The 22,769-nt window shown below is 39.3% G+C and overlaps 1 protein-coding gene across 1 annotated transcript in view; it reads left to right on the forward strand.

Annotated features, from left to right (window-relative positions):
- The window catches only part of ADCY10 (adenylate cyclase 10), a 220,727-nt gene that overhangs the window by 68,012 nt on the left and 129,946 nt on the right, over nt 1-22,769 (forward strand). Inside the window, 6 exon segments of the mRNA XM_029287319.1 lie at nt 7,789-7,942; nt 10,782-10,974; nt 11,278-11,364; nt 12,697-12,980; nt 13,634-13,770; nt 15,896-16,015. Of these exon segments, the coding sequence (XP_029143152.1) occupies nt 7,789-7,942; nt 10,782-10,974; nt 11,278-11,364; nt 12,697-12,980; nt 13,634-13,770; nt 15,896-16,015 (975 nt within the window).

The following is a 22,769-nucleotide window of genomic DNA, read 5'->3' on the forward strand; positions in this document are numbered from 1 at the left end:
CCTGCTCTCTTGTATGCTGTGAGTTATGAGTATGCTCCCAGTCAGTCTCCTTGTCTGGAGTATTGTTGTTGAGTTGTGGATAGTGAGGATACCTCCGGTGTGACTCCCAGGCTGGAGTGAGTGTGGGGTTGTATGTTTGCCCCCTGCCCCATGAATTCCTATTTGGAGCACTTGCGGCACTTGGGGTTTGAGTACCCATGGTGTCCTCAACAGCCAGTGCCGAATGTTGATACTGATCCCCAGAATGCACTCCCCGCTCCTTCTCCCCCCCCCAGAGAAGGCCGAGGAGAAAAACGAGATGAGTCCAGCCTCAGACGCAGCTGATCAATATGTCCAAGGACACCTCGTAGGACAGCGGCCCCGAGACCTTGCAGACCACAGCTGGGACCCAGAGGTGGCCAGGCCCGTAATTCCTGGTCCAGACAGCATCACCCACGTGAAGGACCCGTGGTGCGTGTGGATGGGACACCTGTGAAGCTATTCGCTCCGGATGCAGCCTGCCCAATTTAGTCACAAGCTGGCGACCCCAACAGAGTTCAGCCGGGCACTTACCCGTGGCAGTGCACGGAGTAGTACGATGGGCTAGAAGGAAGTCAGACAACCTGTGATGCCAGTTGCCATAAGTCAGTTTCTTGAGAGCGTCCTTGGTGATGCGGACCATCCGTTCAGCCAGACTGTTGGTGGACGGGTGGAATGGAGCTGAGGTCGCGTGGCGAATCATGTTGGCTTGTAGGAAAACCTGAAACTCAGCAGAAGTAAATTGGGGACCATTATCCGATACCAAGACATCTGGAAGACCATGGGCGGCAAAATTGCTTCTCAACACCTGGATGGTCTTGGCAGTAGTGGTGGATGACACAGGGACAACTTCCAGCCACTTGGAATGGCTATCCACAACAACCAGGAAGAATTGCCCCTGAAAGGGCCCAGTGTAATCTATATGTATTCTAGACCACGGAGTGTGTGTTTCCTCCCACCTATGAACATTTCCAGGCATTTCCGGCCTGGACTGCTGACATGTGTGACACCCCTGTACCTGGGCCTCAATGTCCTTATCAATGCCAGGCCACCACAAATGGCTGCGCGCAAGCGCTTTCATCCTGACAATCCCAGGGTGACCCTCATGTAAAGAAACTAAGATCCTAGACCTCAATGAGGCTGGAATCACAACTCTAGAACCCCAGAGGAGGAAGCCATTGAACGTGGACAACTCGTGCCTCTTAACCCAAAAGCGGTGGAAATCCTCCTCTGGGCATCTGTCAGGCCAACCTGACAGCACCCATGTTAGCACGCGTTTAAGCGCGTGATCGGTGGCAGTTTCAGCAGCCACATCCCTAGCGTTAAGGGGAGACTCCGGCAAATCCTGAATGGACAATATGTGTACAGCAGGAGCAGGATCAGGCTCCACAGCAGGCAAGGGCAGTCTACTTAGGCCATCAGCATGACCCATTTCCTTTCCAGGTTTGTGAACTAGTGAGAAGTCATAAGCTGACAAAAAAATGGACCATCGCAGCATGCGAGGGGAAAGGATGTGTGGGGTTTGTTTGGACGTGGTAAACAACCCCAGCAAAGGCTTGTGGTCAGTAAAGACTGTAAAATGACGGCCATAAATAAAATCATGGAATTTTTTAATTCCAGCCACAATGGCCAAAGCTTCCTTGTCAATTTGAGCATAGTTACGCTCAGCAGCAGACAACGTTCTAGAATAATATGCCATAGGGACCTGAGTCCCCTCAGCCGTCAGATGGCTCAGCACAGCTCCCACACCATAGGGGGAAGCATCACAAGCCAGACACACTGGTAACTTCTCATTAAAGTGAGCTAACACCGCATTGGATGTAAGCAAGGCCTTAACCTCATTGAAACTGGTTTCATGGACTTTGGTCCACTGCCAACAAGCATTTTTGTCTAAAAGTCTGTGTAGGAGCTCAGCAATAGCAGCTTTATGAGGCAGAAAAGCATGATAGAAATTCAATAAGCCCCAAAAGGCTTGTAATTCACCCTTAGACTTAGGGCTTGGGGCCTGCTGAATAGCTTTGAGCTTAGCATCAGAAGGGTGGATGCCCTGAGTATCTATCCTGAAGCCCAGGAAATCAGTGGAATGGACACCAATCTTACACTTGTCCTGTTTTAACTTAAGGCCTGCTCTTCGGAAACGAAGCAAAACAGCCCTTAACCTTTCTGCCAGCATTTGAGGTGAGTCCCCTGCGATGAGGACGTCATCAAAATAAGGACACACACCAGGAATACTCCTCAAGGTGTTTTCCATTACACTTTGAAAAATGCCAGGGCCTACATTCACCCCAAACTGCAACCTTTTCACCTTGAAAGCCCCTCTATGGGTAACAATAGTCTGAGCCTCTGCTGCTGCATCATCAACAGGCAACTGTTGATACGCTTGAGCCAGGTCTAGCTTTGCAAAAATCTTACCCTCTTTAAGGGAAGCCAAAATGTGGCTCACCACAGGCACTGGATAAGCATGTTGCTGTAGGGCCTTGTTAAGTTTAACCCTTATGGGCTGTACAGTTGAATCTAGCTTTAGTGAAACTGGAGGTCCCTTGTAGGATCCTAGCTCAGAGCTGAACACATCAGCAAACTTGCAGACATCTGCTAGGGTCTCCATTTGCAATTTGTGCAACCCTATTACCTGGATTCCTAAGGCCTCAAACCAATCGAGTCCAATCAGACTCGTGCGCTCACCCCCAACAACCAGCACATCTAAGGGACCTTCAAAATCCTTATACTGTACCTTAAGGGTGGCCTCCCCCTTAACGCACACCTTGGAATTTTGAAAGTCAGTAAGAATTACATTAGAAGGCCTGAGCGTAGTTTGCTGGCCACTGCTGCTGCAGATTTTGTGGAATGTGTTGAGGGAAATTATGGATAGGGCAGACCCCGTGTCCAGTTCCATAGACAATGGAACCCCTTGCAACCTTACTTTAAGGGACAATTTCTTTTTAAGAGGCTTGTGTGTGCCAATCCTTAATATATTTCTGCGTGTTGCACAGAAACCCACCCTGTTTTGGCTGGGGATCCTGGTACCTTTCAGATTCAATTCTTCCTTCGGTTGTACCTTCTGTCGATTCAGGCAAACAGCTGCATTGTGGCCTTTCTTGCCGCACGCTCTGCAGATGGCAGAACGGAACCGACATTCCGCCCGCTTGTGGTGACCTCTGCATCCGAAGCATCAAAGCTCAGCTGGGCCTTTGTCCGGACGATCCTTGGGCCTCCTTCCGGCTGCTTGATAAAGCTTGTCCACTTCATCTTCAGGATCCTCTTCCGAGTCCTCCCGCACGTCCTCCTTGTAGATGGTTGCAGTCTCTGGAGCGCTTTGAATGGGCCGCAGATTCTTTACTGCTCCGCCTGCAGCTTCCTCTGCCGTAACCTCTCGCAGAGCATCTTGGAAAGAGACATCTTCCTTAGCAAACAGCTTCTGCTGTAAGTCTCTGTTCCTCAGTCCGCATACAAAACGATCACGCAGCCTTTCTTCTAAGTCCTTGAACTCGCACGGTTTAGCTGCTCTTCTCAATGCTGCAATAAATTCTTTTGCTGATTCCCCAGCTCGCTGATCTCTCAGTTCAAATGTGTGCCTCCAGGCAATAACAGATTGCTTGGGCTGGAAGTGTTCTTTCAAAAGTTTCTTTAGATCAGAGTATGAAACAGCTTCTAGCGAGGCCGGAGCGACTAGATTCTCGGCGATCTCAAAGGCGTCTTGCCCACAAACGCACAACATTGTGGCAGCCTTTAGTCCATCTTCCCTTATCTGATTCACTTGGAAGTAAGTCTCCACCCTTGCAACGTAAGATTCCCATTTTTCCGGGTGAGAGACATCAAATTCAGATAAACGACCGGTTTTCGCCATGATCAAGGGACAGGGTTTTCTTCAGCCGCACTCACTCTCCAGCGATGCTGTACTGGCAGGATAGACGCTGACTTCAACGCCGTCGTCCCTCTTCCGGACTTCTTTTGGTGAGTCTTTAAGCTTCCCTAGCTATCTAGACTAAATCCCACCTTCGTCGCCAGTGTTAAGTCCGGAGATAAATGGCAAAGGAGGCAAGTCATGTTACTGAACAGATCTTTATTCTCACTCTGTTACAACTACCAACCAACAAGAGCAGAGGCATGCAGGCCTCTTTTATACTCCCAGATCCCCGGGCAATCACAACCAATAGCAAGCAGTCTTTTCCCGCCTCGCGCATGCGCGCAAGGCCGGCGCCACTCAGTCTGGTCCTGGGCAGCTTTTGCAATGTCCGGGACTCTTGCATCATCCCGAGCCTGCTTCTGCAGGCTCAGGACACAACAGAGACCTTAAAAAGAGAGCAGAGAAGAACAACTAAGATGATTAGGAGTATAGAGGCTAAAATTGTTCAGGGAAGTAGGTATGTCTAGCTTTATGAAGAGAAGAATTTGAGTGATGGATGGAAGCTCATTAAAGAGAGATCCAACCAAGAAGTAAGGAGAAATTTCCTGACAATGAGAACAATTAATCAGTGGAACAACTTGCCTCCTGGAGTTGTGGGATCACTATCACTGGAGGTTTTCAAGAAAATATTGGACAACCATTTGTTTGGGATGGAATAAGATCTCCTGCATTGGGCAGAGAGTTGAACTAGAAGACATCCAAAACAGGGGACCATTTTTTCTCTGCTGTCCAACCTTCAACCACTGCTGATTTTTCTCTTTGACATAGGCAGGATTTATTGTCTATGGAAGAAGAACATGTCTGGAAGGAAATTGCTGAAAGGTTTCTCTAAAGAATCTCAGAAAAGGTCACAATATTATCTAAATATAAGTTGTGGTTGTTTTGCATGCATATGTACACAGAGAGATAAATACAGAGAGATATACATTTCTTCTGCTTAGTACCTGTGATGAATATTACAACCATGCAATAGAATACAATAGAGCTGGAAGGGACCTTGGAGGTCTTCTGGTCCAGCCCCCTGCTTGAGCAGGAGAACATATACCATTTCACATAAATGACTGTCTAGTCTCTTCTTAAAAATCTACAGTGATGGAGTGCCCACGATTTCAGAAGGCAAGCTGTTCCACTGGTTAACTGCCCTCACTGTTAGGAAGTTTCTCCTTAATTCCAGATTGCTTCTCTCTTTGGTCAGTTTACAACCATTGTTTCTTGTCTTTTCCTCTGCTGCTTTGGAGAATAGTTTGATGCCCTTTTCTTTGTGGCAGCCCCCCAAATACTGGAACACTGCTATCATGTCTCCCATGTTTCTTCTTTTCTTTAGACTAGCCAAATCCAAATCCTGCAGCCGTTCTTCATATGTTTTAGTCTCCAGGCCTTTGATCATTTTAGTTGCTCTTTTTTGAACTTTTTCCAAGGTCTCAACATCTTTTTTGTGGTATGGTGACCAAAACTGGTTGCAGTATTCCAGGTGTGATCTTACTAGGGTTTTATAAAGTGGTACTAATACTTCACGTGATCTTAATTCTATGCTTCTGTTTATACAACCCAAGATTGTATTAGCTTTTTTGGCTGCTGCTACACACTGCTGGCTCATTGTCAAGTGATCACCCACTAGAATTCCAAGGTCTCCTTCACAGTTGCTCTTTTTGAGCTAGGTCTCGCCTAATCTGTACTTAAACCTTTGGTTTTTTCCTGCCTAAATGTAAAACTTTGCTTTTCTCCACATTAAAACTGATTTTGTTGGATAGGGCCCATTGTTCAAGTTTGTCAAGATCTTTTTGAACCCCGAGGTTGTCTTCTTGGGTTTTGGCTATTCCTGCCAATTTAGTGTCATCTGAAAATTTGATGAGTTCTCCTATTCACTCGTCTAAGTCATTCATGAAGATATTGAAGAGTACTGGGCCAAAGACGGAGTCTTGTGGTACCCCACTGCTTACTTCTCTCCATGTGGATGTAGTACCATTGAGCACTACTTGCTGAGTATGGTTTGTCAGTCAGCTACAGATCCATCTGATGGTGTTGTTGTTTATCCCACCTTTTTCTAGCTTACTAAGCACCAGGTTATGGTCTACTTTGTCAAATGCCTTACTAAAGTCTAAGTACACTATGCCCACAGTGTTTTGCTGGTCTACTAATTTAGTCACTTTATCAAAGAATGAAATAAGATTGGTTTGGCATGATCTGTTTTTGACAAACCTATGCTGGCTACTTTGTTTGCTTTTAGTTGTTCGCAGATCTATTTTTTGATTATCTTTTCCAGGATCCTGGGTCTGTTTTTTTTCTTGAAGATGGGAACCACATCAGCCCTTTTCCAATCATCAGGTACTTCCCCAGTGCTCTAGGATTTTTGAAAGATATGGTGCAATGGTTCTGAGATAACATCTGCCAGTTCCTTCAGAACTCTGGAATGTAATCTGTCAGGTCCCGGTGATTTATATTTGTCAAGGTCGGATAGGTGTTCTCTTACCATTTTCTTGCTTATTTTAATTTTTGTTTCTAGTTTGTCTTTCGCAGTATTTTTTTTGGTATGTTGTGCTATAATTTCTTTTTGTGTGAAGACTGGTGCAAAGAATTAGTTAAGCAGTTCTGCTTTCTCCCTACTGCCTGTTACTTCCTTGCCATCTTCTCTCTTTAGTGGACCTACAGTTTCCTTGACTTTTTTCTTGTTATTAAGATGTTGAAAGAAATTTTTTTTATTGTCCTTGATTTCTGTTGCAAGTCTTTGTTCATTCTAAGCCTTTGCTTTCCTGACTTCATCTTTGCATGTTCTGGCTGTCTGCTGATAATCAGCCTTAGTTATGTGTCCCTCTTTCCATTTTTTGTACTTGTCCTTTTTGTCTTTCAGTTTGTCAGAGAGATCTTTGTGCAGCCATGCTGGTTTCTTCTTGAATTTCTTGGCTTTTTTTTTCAGTGGTATTGTGCTGGACTGGGTTTTTATGATCATATTTTTCAGAGTTTCCCATGCTTCTTGCGTTGTTTTCCCCTTTAGAATTTTCATACATGGAATCTTTCCTAGGTTCTCTCTGAGTTTGTTAAAATCAGCTCTTTTGAAGTTTGTTTGTTAACTGATTGGCAAAGAGTTCATCTATTTCTTCAGATTGGTTGGGTGGCCTGTAATATACACCTATGACAATGTCACTTTTTTTCCTTTTAGATTGACCCATATACATTCTGAACAGATTTTATCTTGGATCATGTGCTTTTCTGTAGATATAGTGCAACTCTCCTTCCTCTTTTTGTAGATCTATTTCTTTTGAACAATTTGTATCCATCCATCAGTACATTCCAGTCATGGATTTTGTCCCATCAGGTTTCTGTAATGCCAACTATGTCATACCTGCCCTCATGTACTATTGCTTCTAGTTCACCCTGTTTGTACCTCAAGCTTTGAGCATTTGTATATGAGCATTTAAGATCTTTATGCCTGTCTTTGGATATGTTTCCTGCATCTCCTGATTGTTTTTGGAGTTTTTCTTTTTTCCTCATCACTCCCTACCTCATTGCTTGATTTGTTTTCTTGGAATTTATGACTGATTTTGTGTTCTAGAGATTCTAAAGATTGGTCACCCTTCCCCCTCAATTTTAGTTTAAAGCCCTCCTGATGAGTTGGGCCAGTCTTTTTCCAAGTACATTTTCCCCTGTTTTAGTGAGGTGCAGCCCATCCCTTGCCAAGAGTCCTTCACATAGGAAATGTAGTCAATGGTCCAGGAAACCAAAGTTTTCTTGGCGACACCAACCCTTTAGCCAGTGGTATATTATTTGATATAATTTCTCATTCAAAAGCTAATTCATTTTGTGAATGCCTGTTTTAATATACAACATAATTCTTTTGTTCTTTGTTTTCCTTTATTATTTTCTTCCAGGTCGCAAGAAGGAAACTGACATCTTTCAAAACTTACTGGAAAATTTTAAAGAATCTAAATTGAGCCATGTTATAATATATGAAGGTCTCATGGGATATGGAAAAAGCCAACTAATAACTGAAATTGTCTATTTAGGACAGGCTCCTGGACAAAAGTTGGTGCTTTTTAAATCTGTTGGTTACATATTTTCAGAAATTCACTTTCTTCTCTCCAATCTTTTCATTTTTCCCTGGTCCTGGCTCAGTTCTGAACATTACAAGTATATTGTTTTGTGTGTGTAGCCTTGAGCAGTGACAAGTGCCAGTGGTTCTAAGACTCTATGGGCCTGAAAGGAGGTCATTAGAGGTTGATGGTATTTCTGTGATAAATTGTTTATTTATGGGTTTCTTCCTCTTCCTCACAGCTTTAGAAAAGCATTATTTTTTAAATCATACTTTTTCAAAGTCCAACTTTTGTTTCCATAGAGTATAACAAGAAAAACCATTGCCAGCCTTTCTAGACATTGACACAACATGACATCTGAGTATCTTTTCTAAATCTTTCATTGCTCCCCTACCAGTGTTAGTATCTGTAGCATATTTGACTTCTGGCTCCTTTAGAATTCATAGTCTTCAAAAAAGGTAAAACTATCTTTCATTTCTGCATCTTCATTAGGAATTCAAAGAGGGATTTCTGTACCTGTTATTAATTTGGTTTTCTTTATATTTAATTTTAGTCCCATGTTTCCCACCATTGGAAATTATTTATTTTTCATATTGCTGTGAGTAGTGTCATCAGTATAATGTAGGTTATTGATATTTCTTCCCCCAGTTTTAAATTCACATAATCTTCTTCCAATCTTGGCTTCCATAATATATATACAGGCAGTCCTTGTTTAAGGACCATTCATTTGGCAGTCATTCAAAGTTATGGTGGCTTTGAACAAATGGTAGTTATGTCTGGTCCTCAAAATTCTGGCCATTGCAGTGCCCAGATGATGACGTGATCAAAATTTGGGCATTTGGCAGTCCACTCACAATTACAATGACAGGGATGCTTCAAATCCCCCCCCACACACCTATCTTCCCCTTTTGGTATACTTGCACTTCATCATCTCTGTGGCCTTGCTGCCCTGCACTCCGCTGGCCCTGCCATCCTATGCTCCACTGGCCCACAGCTGACCTTTGCTATCTTCTTCTTCCTGCTGCTGCTGATCACACAAAGTGAAGGGCAGAAGGGCCGGCAGAGGCAGTAGGATTCAGGGTGCAGAACAGCCAAGTGGGCAGAAGTGGGGAGGGGGGAGTTGAAGGGGAGGCAGTCTTTTACCTTATCAAGGTTCAAGGCTGGGAGAGACTGAGGCAGGAATGACTTGGACTGAGATCTGTCCCTCTGTAAAGCTGGCTGGGATTTGATTAATGACTGTAACTGGGACTGTCAGGATTGTTGTTGCTAAGCAGTCACATGATATCTGCTGAATAAATAAGAATACTATCTAATCCAGGGGTGTCAAACTCCGGCCTGCAGGCCAGTTTCATCATACCAGAGCTGTGCCCACCCCATTGCCGGCAATGGCGAAAAAGCTCTGATACATTGCGTGACGTCACATGATGTCGCGAGTTTGACATGTCTGATCTAATCTCATCTCACTCCTTTACTGAACAGGAACCAGTCAGTTCTGCCATATTTCTGTCTGTACTGTGGCTTCCTGTTCTGTCTAAGATTCACATGAGGACAATGACCTGTTCTAATGTTCCCATTTTCCTAAGCACCTTCCACACCTTGACATAGTCAATACAGTCAAAGGCCCTTCAATGAAATAGATATTAACTGCTTCTGAATATTCTTTGACTTTATCATCCAATATATTTCACCAATAATGTCTCTTGTTCCTCAATCTTTTCAAAGCTAACTTGAACATTTGTAATCTCCTTTCCTTTATATGTTTTGTATTTCATTATTAAAAAGTATTAATTCCTTTGTATTCATATTCCTGAAGGCTTTAATTCTGGTAACGCTAAATTTGAGTTAGCATATTCTGTATATGTAGCTTTTGATTTGAATTACACATTTATTAACTGATGGTATACTTAGTCATTATTCTTTGAATAAACTCATAATTAGCTGAATTTATCCAGCATATTTAGCTCAGATTAAATATAGTGTATTATAACTTTGCTCATGTGTGAAGCAGGTCCACATTTTTTCACCCAAGGTAGAAGTAAAATCACACATACACAAAGATATATTAGTACACATATATTATTGTTAGTAAGGCCTTAAAGGAGGAAAGGAATTTTACTCTGCTTGTCAAGATGACCATAGGGGGCAGCACTCATCTCCATTTCGAGGCTGTGAGCCAGCACTCAAGACATTTTCACAGTCATGTAGCCAGCATGATGTCAGTGAGCAATGTTACCTGCCCATCAAAGTGGTACCTATTTATCTACTTGCATTTTACATGCTTTCAAACTCTTAGGTGGGCAAGAACTAGGTGAAGACAGGCGCTCATCCCCATCGCATGGTACTCGGGTCTCAAACCCAGGCTGTTGGCTTTCCAACTGACAAGCCCAGTGTCTTAACCACAGAGCCATCACGCCGCCTTAGTAAAGCCTTAAGGTAAACTTTAAATAGGCAGATAACTAATTGGAAGGAATTGTTATAGTAATCTGGGTCCTTTATTAATATCTTGCATGAATCAAAATTATTGCAGAGAGCTAAGGAAATGTTTCATTGACCCCACAAATGTTCAATCAAACAATGAAGGTAAGGGCAGTCCTTGATATTCAGATGAGAGGCATGAGCTGGAAGCTCTTCCTCATATTCCTAGATGTCTGGAGACATTTTCTTACTTAATGATGTAGGAAAAACTTCTTCAATATAATCATTGCAGTTAATGTACCAAAATTCAATACTGGTATGATTTTTTTGTTTTAGTTGCACAAATTGAAACAATAATCTGCTTCTGATTGATTACTTTCAAGTCAAGATTTTCATTTGTCCATGTAATTGAGCAGGGTTGTGGCAATGGAGCTGACAAAGATAAATGCATGGCACAACTTTTTTGCTGTCCGGACACTGATGGCAATGTTCCTGGGGGTGGATGTCTGTAAAACCTATGATGCAAGGCAGTACATCCTTCTGAGCAAGCTGCGTGGAGTTATAGAAGAACAATATCTATGCCTTTTCAACAACCTTTTTCATGTTAAGGTAAAGATGGAAGAATGGAAGATCTTTTCTCTTATGAATGCTTTGCAATGAAAAGCAGGTGTAGATACAGTGCCAGAGAAAGGCAATATAAAGGTAGAGATCATTTGCTAAAGCTTCACAGATTTAGTATTTGCTCAGAATGTCTAATTATAAAACAATTTACAAATTGAACATTCATTTTATGAATAAATGTGATAAATATGTTTAAATGATTTCAGGGTTACCTAATTATTATAAGAAAGTATTATTGGCAGAAATATTGTTAATCAAATAATTATGAGATTTATTTCTTTTTCTGCTCAGTTTCCTACATCAGAAGTGGTTTCTCAAATGGACAATGACAGAAAGAATAAGGAGATTGAAACGATGCTTTTAAAAATTCTGATTAATGTAAGTAAAGGTTTTTCTTGTGCAAAACATGGTCTATAAAGGATAAAGGTGTGATTATCTTCTCTATGCAGTCCTTGCTTAATTATCACAATTGAGACCAGCAACACCATTGCTAAGTGGTGCATCCTTAAGCAAGAGATTATGTGACTGCCTCCTTAGCACTGACAGTTTTGCCAGTCTTTATTGCCATTGTTAAGTGAATCCCATGTAGTTGTTAGGCAAAGACCTGCCCTGATCCAAGCCATTCCTAGCTTGGTCACTCCCAGTCTTGAGCCTTGTTTTTTCCAAGCGAAGGGACTGCCTCCTCTTTAACTACCCCCATCTCTGCCCCTTTGGTCATTCTGCACAGTGGCCTTCTTTGGCAGTGGTGGTTGTGCTGAGCTGAAGTAGAAGCTTCAGGCCTTTATCTCTTTCAGCCTACCATCACTCCTTACTGCCATCGAGGAGTGACACCTCAAGTTCCATGCCAGGCAAGCCACCTTGTCACCTCAACATGGTGTAAAGCTCCAATACTATGCTGTGGTATGGTCACTTGGCCCAGTGCCATGATGAGAAATCTCATTGCCATGGTGTGAGGGCCCATTAGTGCATTGTGACCTGAAGCCACTTCTACTGATACCATGTGCCATGCTGCCCCAGCATTGCAGCATGAAGCCCCAGCCCCAATGTGTGAGAAGTGCTGCAGCATGGCATGGCATCCTACTGCTGCAGTATGACATTTCACTACAGCATAACGCTCCAGCCACTCCAGCATTGCCACAAGAAGCCACAGTGCTGCAACAAACACAATGGTCATATAAAGAAGAATGACAGGAAGAAAAGTCACCTGGTGGCAGCATTATGTGTGGGGTAGTTGTAAATGCAGGCAGGCCCAAATTTTAATCATGTGACCTTAGGGGCTTGGCAACAGTTGTAAAATTGAGGACCAAACATGTCCATTTTTTCAATGCCATCATAACTTCGAACATTTGCTGAATGAGTGTTAAGCTAGGAGTCTGATAAACATAGTGAGTTTATCCTTTTCACAACAACCTGTACTGATTTTATGTACTTCACTGGATGCAAGTGAATCCATATTGTAGATCAGATCCAGGAAAACACTGATCCAGTTCTTTCTATTAACCTCTGGCAATATCACCAGTTTTAGTTAAGGCATGGAAACAACATTAGTCATAGACTTCTAAGATTAAAGAATGGCAAATTCTTAGAGTATAGTTTAGCATTAGTAGAAGCATTTAATAGCAGTAAGTAAGAATTCTAGAAACTGTGATGACAACGATTCTGGATATAGCACCATCTTACTGTGCACAATATGTGTTATTGTTGTTTTAGGCAGCAGAAAAGGAAGTCCTCATTTTTGCAATTGATGAAGCTCAGTTTATTGATAAAGCCTCTTGGGATTTCCTGGATAACTTACTTAAGAGTGTTCCGATCTTTGTTGTTATGGCTTTGTCTCCTATCAATCACACGGGACGAATACTTTGTTCCAGTGCAGCCCAAATCCTGAATAACCCAAGCACAACTTTTATTCAGCTAAGGGAATTAAGTCCTTCAGTAATTATTCAGAAAGCCTGCCAAGACCTTGGAGTGGTCAGTATTGCTAGGGAGCTTGAAACGTAAGTAAGAAATTATCTGTTCCTATTAAGTTGAAGGCAAAGATAATCAGCAGGAAATGCAAAGTGTTATCATTTAAAGCAAAAAGTCTGAAACTTTTATTTCAAGCAAAATTACCTGACTTCTTCTAAGTTAAAGAGACTTTCTTGCTCAACTGACAAGGTCATCTACAAAATACTTCAGAAAGAGTAGCTCAGGCCATGCCAGTAAAGCACAACTATTTTGGGGTTACATATAATACAAAAACTAATGCGGCTTCTTTCATCTTGGAATTTAGAGAGATTTGTAAACCATGCCATTGCTGTTTCTTTAAAAAATCCTACGCTATGCCAACTAATGAGAGCAATCTCTACAGTGCCTGTTTTCATCTCTGGGATCCCTAGCAGTGAACATGTATTACAACCAGTTCTAGGTAGCCTTGTGCACAACTACTAAAGTTTCAGAAGCCTGGGGAAGACTGGAATTTATTATGTTTACAACTTGCCTGCTGCTGAAATGGAAGTTGGAAACACCATTGTAATTCAGCACAGTGCATTACACTATGCCTTAAACCTGACATTTATCTATGATCATTATTCTCCCTCTGTTTGCCTGCACACCTCCTCCCCCTTTCTCTTTCTCTTTCTCTCTCCTTCCCTCTCCACATTACTTACAGATTTTTAATACAAAGGAGTCATGGAAACCCATTTTACTGTGAAGAACTTCTCCGAAACCTCCACTTAAACAATGTGCTTCAGTTCCATGTCCTGGAGGAGGATGAAGAGAAAGAGGATGAATGGGATAGCCTTTTTAGTAAGCTACTGATCATTGGCTATCAATATCGTATAGTTTCATGGCAATTCTCAGTTTATGAATGATGTGGGACTATTCAGGGTGCATCAGAATGTTTGGTGGCACTAGTGTCACAGACCTGCAATATTCAGCAAGAGAGCAGCTAGTCATGCAATAAATCATAACTATCACTCTTCTGCTACACTAATAGTCACCAAGATATCAGATGGCATATCATTGTGTCTTGCTTCCTGATGTTCTAATTAGAAATATTATCAGTGAGGTTCATAATTCAGATCCTTCTTTCTCAAGCAATTACAACATACATGCAGTCACATCATTAGAAAAGTGTAGTAAAAATATTCAGTCTGTTTTTTAGTTTTCCAGGATGGAAGGCTTTCTGTAATAGAAATAGATGCTGTAGGCTTAATAAACCTATTTAACCATGCCACTGCATTGTGCGTCTATAAATCAGAAATCCACATTCAACTTTCTGTAGTGTGGTTTTAGATGTTCTGGGAAATGTATAGTATGGGCTCTTGGTTGGTTAACCCTATCCAAGATTCACATAGTAATATGATAGTAAGTAAACTTCAGTTTCTGCAAAGTAACATGGATTAGCTTTGTTGAAATCATTGAGGCTGTGAAGGCATAACAATTTGCTTCATATATGGGTCCAGGAAACTACAGACAAAACAGCCTGACATCAATACCTGGGACAATCCTGGAAAAGATAATCATGCAAGGAGCTGCAAACACATAGAAACAAGCAAAGATATTACTAGAAGCAAACATGGGTTTGTCAAAAAATAGATCATGCCAGACTAATCTTATTGTATTCTTTGACAAAGTGATTAAATTAGTGGATCAGTGAAATGCTGTGGATCTCAGTAAGGCATTTTACAAAGTAGACCACAACCTGCTTCTTGGTAAGATAATAAAATGTGGAATACACAGTGTACAAAAAAGATGCTGAGACTCTAGAAAGAGTGCAGAGAAGAGCAACAAAGATCATAAGGGGATTGGCAGCTAAATCCTACAATCAATGGTTGCAGGACTAGCTATTCTAGTCTAATGAAGAGAAGGACTAGAAGTGACATGATAGCAGTCTTCCAGTATTTGAGAGATTCTCACACAGAAATGGGGGGTCAACTATTCTCCAAAGCACCTACAGGCAGCACAAGTAGTAACAGATGAAAGCTTATCAAAGAGAGATTCAACCTAGAATTAAGGAGAAACTTCCTATCTGTGAGAACAATTAATCAGTGGCTTGCCTCCAGAAGTTCTGATGCTCCATCACTGAAGGTTTTCAAGAACAGATAGGCCATTTCTCCAGAATAGTCTGGGGTCTCCTGTTTGAGCAGGGGATTGGATTAGAAGACCTCCAAGCTCTATTATTATGTAATTTTGTAATTATGTAATTAGATAAAGTAAGGAACTGTTACACCCTTGCTTGTCTATGGAGTTCTGAGTCATCCAGGTCATGGTTGCCCCAAAGATGTTTTTCAAAATGCAACTGAACTGAACAAACTGAATGTTTATCATACACTATACAAGCAGGGGTGTACCAAAGATGCTTTTCAAAATACAAATGGACTTTCTTGTTCTTTCCTTGAAGATGTTTCACTTCTCATCCAAGAAGCTTCTTCGGTTCTTCTGAAGAAGCTTTTTGGATGAGAAGCAAAACGACTTCAAGGAAAAAACAAGAAAGTCCAACTGTATTTTGAAAAGCACTTTTGGTACACCCCTGCTTGTATAATGTATGATAAACATTCAGTTCATTTCATTGATATAAATTGGGGCATACTGAACTTTGCAGTAATTCCATGTGAAGCTTGAATATTAGGAAAACATATTCAAAATTGGCAAACATTTTACAGCTTTGGTTTGGTTTGAATTTTTGTAAGGGGCATATAGTAATGTAGTTCTTCAAGCTGGCTATAATCTTGCATATATTTCTCAGTAGCAATAGGAATCTAGCTCCTGCTATAACTGCCAGCTGTTTAAATATATAATGTTAAATGATAATATTAAAATAGTGATTTTAGTTATAGCAACTTTTTTAAATAATAGCCATCTGAATGTTTTTGTGGAAGAAAATAATATTAATGCTAATGCTAAAACATTTATGATTCTCCTCTACAAGCCACTACTGTTCTCAAGACTCATGCATCCAAAATGTTAGATGAAGAGACTGAATTATATATTTGCACAGTCAGGCAAAATGTGAAGCTTACCACCATCAGTCTCCCTCCAACATTAAAAGGTATGGAATTAGGCAAGTGTCTGTTATCACCAGGCAGTGACAAAGCAGCTGCTTTAAGAGCATATATAAGATGTTCCAAAACCTAAGACATTCTGTACACAAAACTTCAGATAGCACTATTTTACCAAAGGCTATGGCGAGTTTCCAACTTTTGAAATCTTATTTTAGTTATTTCATTGTAGGTGTTCCCTAATTCCAAACTGACTGCGTAACTCACAATATAATTAAAAAAATCACAATACAGAACAAAAAAGATGAACTCTGATGATCCTATACAAAAACAGAGACAAAATTTCATCCAAGGGGTTTCATCCATCTTTACCCAAGGCCTGGGAGAACAATCAGGTGTTCAAGGCCTTACAACCAATTGAAGATTTCAGGGCAGATCTCATTCCAGATGACAGATGCCATGACAGAAAAGGCCTGCTTTCTTAAAGTTTATTGATGGCACGGTGTAAAGGCACATGGAGTGTGCCAACTCTATCAGCATATACCAACCAGGCATAAACCATGGGAAATAGATAATCCCTCAAAATCTGTCCCTATGGCATATAGGGATTACTTGATAAACATCACCTTTAATCTCACCCCAAAGCATTGCAGTAATCAAGTCATGACTGAAGGGCTTCCCAATCCAGGAAGAACACAACTGACACATCAGAGGGAGCTGTACACAGCCCCCCTTGGCTACAGCTGTCACTTCTTCAAGAAGGAGAAGTGCTACATAGTCCATAACTATATGTAAAAAATCCCTGGGCTGGAGAGATCTTAATTGCCACAGCCACTCATCCTCCTCATCCATAGCCAATTATCCTCCTCATCCAGATCTGCATGGCTTCTTGGCACTGGGACAGGATCTCGACACTCTTACTTGGCTGGCTTAAGGACAAAAGATATTTATTTATTTATTGCATTTCTGAACTGCAATAAAAGAAATATAGATATAATTGGGCATCATCAGCATAATGATGATACTGAATCCCAAGCTGCAGATTTCATCAGGGGTTTCATATATATGTTAAAGAGGATGGGAAAGTCCTAGCCAACAAAGTGCCATTTGGTGATGAGAAAAGTAAGGTCCTATACTTAGGCAAGAAAAACAGTTACAGAATAGGCTTCCGGTTTTGTGCAGTAGTGCAAAGAATGTATCAAGAAAAAAATTACTGGAGTTTCCGGTGACGTTGCTGCAAGATGGGCGCTGGGGAATGAATCTCCCTTCTCCAAGCCCGATTTCTACCAGCTGGGGAGTCCAAAAGGAACAAAAGTTGCCCCATAGAGGTGACTTGCCAAAGGGTGAAATTTTGCAGATCGTGGGCCAGCAGTAGCTGGCCTGCTTGATCCAAAGCAGCCCTCGGGACAGACAGGAAGAAAGGCTGACTGCACCCATGCGGTCTGCCAGAAGCACCTGATCATCGGAGACAACAAATTTTAAAGCGGAAGGCAAAACAGCTGATCTGGGTGAGACTACTTTCCTTATCTCTCTACATGTGGAAATACCGATTCTGGGAAACAGCATTCAACAGCATTCAAATCCCTAAGCTCCAGGGAGGAGGGATTTTTTTCCTTACCTCTCCCTCCTGAACTATAAGTGGTGGTTTAAGTTTTGGGGAAATTAAAACTGACTTATAACAATACTGTGAAGATGACTGAGGCATAAAAGAAGGATAACTTGGAAAACCCTTGGTTTTATAAATCTTTTTTTTGTTTATTTCTTGTTTAGAAACCATCGAGTTTTTAACTTCTTAAACTTTTTCAAAGTATGGTGGGAATGGACATCTAATGACATCTAGTCGCATAACTGAGAACTACAGCAGTTTTTGCTTTTTTCTTTTGCCTTTATCTTATTGAGTTGAGTTGGAGTAAAACTTGGTTGTATGCCCAGACATTGCTTATAGTTTAAACATTTTGGTGTCCTTGGATTTTAAAGTCCTGAAGATTATGGCTGGAAAAGAAAGACTCTTTTTGGATTGCCCTGTCTTACAGGATGGATTACAATCTATATAAATAAAAATGTAAATGTTCGTTTGTTCAAAATCTTAAATCTCCGAAAGTTCTTCACCGATTGCTTTGAAATTTTGACACAATGTTCAATTCAAATATGCGTGTGTTTTTATATACCTATATTATATAAATGTCACACCTGTGACAGGTAAAACATGCTTTTTTTGAAAAACAGCACCATCTGTTGGACATAAAAGCAACACACACTTTTACCAGGCTGAGCCACAGCAACAAATGGCTGGATACAGCTAGTTATAAATAAAAACTGTCTTTGAAGTCATCAGACTTCCCTGGATTACAAATACAGCTTGACCTGGAATCTTTACAAGCTCTTTTGAAAGAGTGAATAACAAGAAATCCCTCTGAACAGAATACTTTGGATCACAAATTTGCATATTTTTTTTCTCTTATTTTTTCTTTTTTCCCTTTTGCTCTTTTTTTACTATTTACTATTTTTATTGGTTTACCTCTCCTATTTGTTAGGAGTCTATTGGATTATAAATTTTGACTTACTTGGTGGATTACAACATATGATTTAAAGATAAAGATGAGCGCTCCTAACTTATCCAAAATTGGGGGAAAAAAGATCTTCTACTCCCTCTTCGGCTTCTGCAAGTCCAGTCTATCAGAGATCAATTGATACAATGCTTCAACAAGAAAAGACTAATACCTTCCAAAAGGACACTCAAGAGGCAATCACTACTCAAATGGCGGTCACATCGAGAAACCATGAGGAATTGAAAAGTGATTTTGATAAAATGAATAAAAAAATTAACAATATAGATTCTCAATTTGAAAATTTTAAACAGATGATCACAGATAATAAACAAAGAATTCAAAAAATAGAAGATAAATCAACTGAGGTTGACCAGAAACTAGAAGTTTTAAAATATGAAAATCAGAAGTTGATCCAAATAAATGAAGAACTAGAAGACTCAATAACTGGAATTGAGATGGAAAGAGCCTCATACTTTTTAAGATTTCAAAATATAATGGAAGATAAGGAAGAGGATTTCCTAGGCTTGATATTCAAATTATTGGCAGACACATTAGGAACTGGGAAACAGCAAATGGAAAGAGAATTAGACCAGATCTATCGAGTCAACTCAAACTATGCTAGAAGAAATAAAGTCCCCAGGAAAGTACATCTCAGATTTCTTAAAAGATCTATAAGAGATGAAATTTTGAGAAGAGTAAGAGATGAACCTTTGAAATATAAAGAAAAAGAAATTGTAGTCCTCCAACAAATTCCTAGGAGAATAAGAGAATCCCAAAGAGAATACCTGTTTTTAACTAGGAAATTAATTGAAAAAGGAGTGAATTTTTGATGGCTGATTCCAGAAGGGATTTTAATATACTGGGATACGAAAAGATATAGACTGGACACACCATTTGAAGCAATGGAATTCTTCGACAACCATAGAGCATTTTTGGAAAGAGGCGACCCTGAATCCAGTACAAAGAGAGAAATAAAGAAACAGGAAGAAATTGCAGTAGAAGAAGCAGTCAAACCAAGAGAGAAGAAAGAAATTAAAAACACATATACAGAAGAAGGAGCAAGACCAAGAGATCAGAGACAGATAAGATCGACTAGAAGATTAAGACCTAGATATAACTGAAAGAGATGGAGGAGAGTGGGATTTTGTCAATGAATATAAATGGACTAAATTCTCCTTCAAAAAGGAGAAAAATCTTTACATGATTACAAAAATTAAAAATGGATATAATTTGTCTTCAAGAAACACACATTAAGAGACAACATTATAAGTTGTTAGAACAACCAAAAATTGGTAAACTTCACTTTGCGTTAGCACTTCAAAAGAAAAGAGGAATAGCTTTATACATTAAAGAAACGATGAAACCCAAACAAATCTATGCACATGAAGAGGGGAGAATATTAATGGTGGAAATAATGATGGATCAAAACCAGATACTGATGGTAGCAATATATGCACCAAATGATAAACAAGAACAATTTTACCAAAAACTATATAAAATATTAGATTTAAACTATCAAAATCTTTGTATAATGGGAGACTTTAATGCAATAACAGATGGAACTTTGGACTACAAAAGCGCCAAACAAGGGAGAAAAGGAGGGAATATATTACCTAAAGCATTTTTAAAAATGACAGAAGAACTCTGTATCCAAGGTATATGGAGAGAAAAAAAATCCAAAGAAACTACAATATGCATTTTACTCAAATAGACATAAACCATGGTCTAGAATTGATATGATATGGACATCTTTGGAACTTAATACGATGATACAAGAAATTGAGATAGAAATTAATGTGTGGGCAGATCATAACCCAATAAAGATGATTTGGAGAGGAACTAAGAAAAAACTAAGATGGTCCTTGAATAAATCTATATTGAAAGAAAAAGAATGTTTACAACTACTGACAAAGGAAATGGATTTTTTTCTTCAAAATAAACAAGAAAGAAGAAACATCGCTTCAAAATGTGTGGGATATGGCTAAAGCATATTTCAGAGGGTTGGCCATAACTTATATCACTAAAAAGAATAAAGAAAAGAAACAACAGTTAAAGTTGAAGGAAGAATTCAGAAAGTTAGAATCAGAATTACAAATAGATCCACAAAAGAAAATACTTAAGAAACAAATGGAGATAATAAAACATAAATTAAATTTAGCTGAGATGGAAATAATGGCTCAACAGATTAAAAGGGCCAAACAGGACTTCTTTGAAAATGCCAACAAGCTGGGGAGATGGTTAGCATATAGACTGAAAAAAGAAAAAGAGAAAAAAAATGATAAACAAGCTGCAAGATCCAAAAGGTGAATTACAGTTTCAAAATGATACAATTAAAAAAATTATTAACGATTACTATGAGATACTTTATAAGGCAGAGGAAATTCCAAAAGAAAAAATACAGCAGTACTTAAAAAAAGTAGACTTACCAAAAATTCCAGAGAATATTTGAAACATATTAAATGGAAAAATATCAATGATGGAGATTATAGAGGCTATAAAAAGGCAAAAAAAGGATAAGACTCCTGGCCCAGATGGATTACCGACAGAGTTTTATAAATCACTACAAGATGTATTAAGTCTGATCTTGAAAGAACTGTGTAATGAAATTCTCCTGGAGGCTAAAATACCAAATACATGGACTGAAGCCAATATTACTTTAATACCTAAAGAAGACTCTGATTTAATGTAAATAAAAAATTTTAGACCAATATTACTATTAAATGTAGATTACAAAATCTTCGCCTCAATAATGGCAGAAAGACTAAATAAAGTTTTGATCGAATTTATACATACAGACCAAAATGGTTTTCAACCTAAAAACAGATAAAAAAATAATTTAAGAATGATTCTTGATGTGTTAGAGTACTATGAAATTCATTCAGGGAAACAGATGGCTTTGATGCACAGAAAGCATTTGACAATGTAAACTGGCAATTTATGCTTCAGCAATTTGTAGAAATGGACTTCGGAAAAAACTTTATATATGTAATCAAAACAATTTATTGTAAACAAACAGCCAAAATAATTGTAAATGGAGATCTTACAGAAAACTTCAATATTAAAAAGGGCACAAGACAGGGATGCCCACTATCTCCATTACTATTTATACTAACATTGGAAGTACTGAATAGAAACATTAGACAAGATATAGAAATTAAAGGACTGGAGATAAAAGATGAAAAATATAAACTACAAGCATTTGCAGATGATTTGGTTTTCATATTGGAAGATCGATTGAAACAAGCACCAAACTTCTGGAGAAAATAGAAAAATTTGGAGAAGTGGCAGCGTTGACAATAAACAGAGAAAATACTAAAGTGCTAACAAAGAATCTAACAAAAAAACAAAAAAATCAACTAACAAAAAAACCAAATCTTCAAATAGTTAAAAAAAGTTAAATATTTGGGAATTTATCTAACAGCAAGATGTGTAACAATAAAAGAAGATAAGTATGTAAGACTGCTAAAACAAATAAAATTGGATTTGGAAAAGTGGAAAAACTTCCAACTTTCAATGTTGGGGAGAATAGCAACAGTGAAAATGAATATCTTACCAAAAATACTCTTTTTATTTCAAACGATTCCTGTAAGGCTGGGGAAAGCCTTTTTTGATGAACTGAATACAATAATATTGAAATTTATCTGGCAAGGAAAAAAAGCTAGAATTAAAGTGAAAATGCTACAAGAAGCGAAAGAAAGTGGAGGATTTGGACTGCTGGACTGGAGGTTATACTACCAAGCATCTATTCTAACATGTCTTAAAGAATGGATAATGCTTAGAGATAAAAGACTATTGTACCTAGAGGGGCATGACCTACAAATTGGTTGGCATGCCTTTCTGTGGTATGAGAAGAATAAAATACATAGATACTTTCAAAACCATTTTATAAGGAATGTACTTTCAGAATGGGAAAAAATAAAAGAAAAAATTTATATTAAGATACCTGAATGGCTTTCAACAATGGAAGCTTTTGCTTGCCTAAATTTAATTAACTATGATAAAGTTGTGACTTATAAAGATATTTTGGACAATGAAGGAAAATTGAAAGACAGACAAGATCTACAAGAACAAGGTATTGATCTAGCATTGTGGCCATATCTGCAAATCCAAACGAGATATGAAAAAGATGTTAAAACAATTGGATTTTAAAAGAACAGACAGAATTTGATCAGATACTGCTAAAAACAGATGAAAAGTTGATTAAGAAATTCTATAGATTTCTGTTAAACTTAAAGATGGAGGAAGAACAAGTAAA

Source organism: Protobothrops mucrosquamatus, unplaced genomic scaffold (genome assembly GCF_001527695.2).
Source record: "Protobothrops mucrosquamatus isolate PMUCROS unplaced genomic scaffold, P.Mucros_1.0 scaffold_294, whole genome shotgun sequence".
In the NCBI taxonomy this organism is placed as follows: Eukaryota; Metazoa; Chordata; class Lepidosauria; order Squamata; family Viperidae; genus Protobothrops; species Protobothrops mucrosquamatus.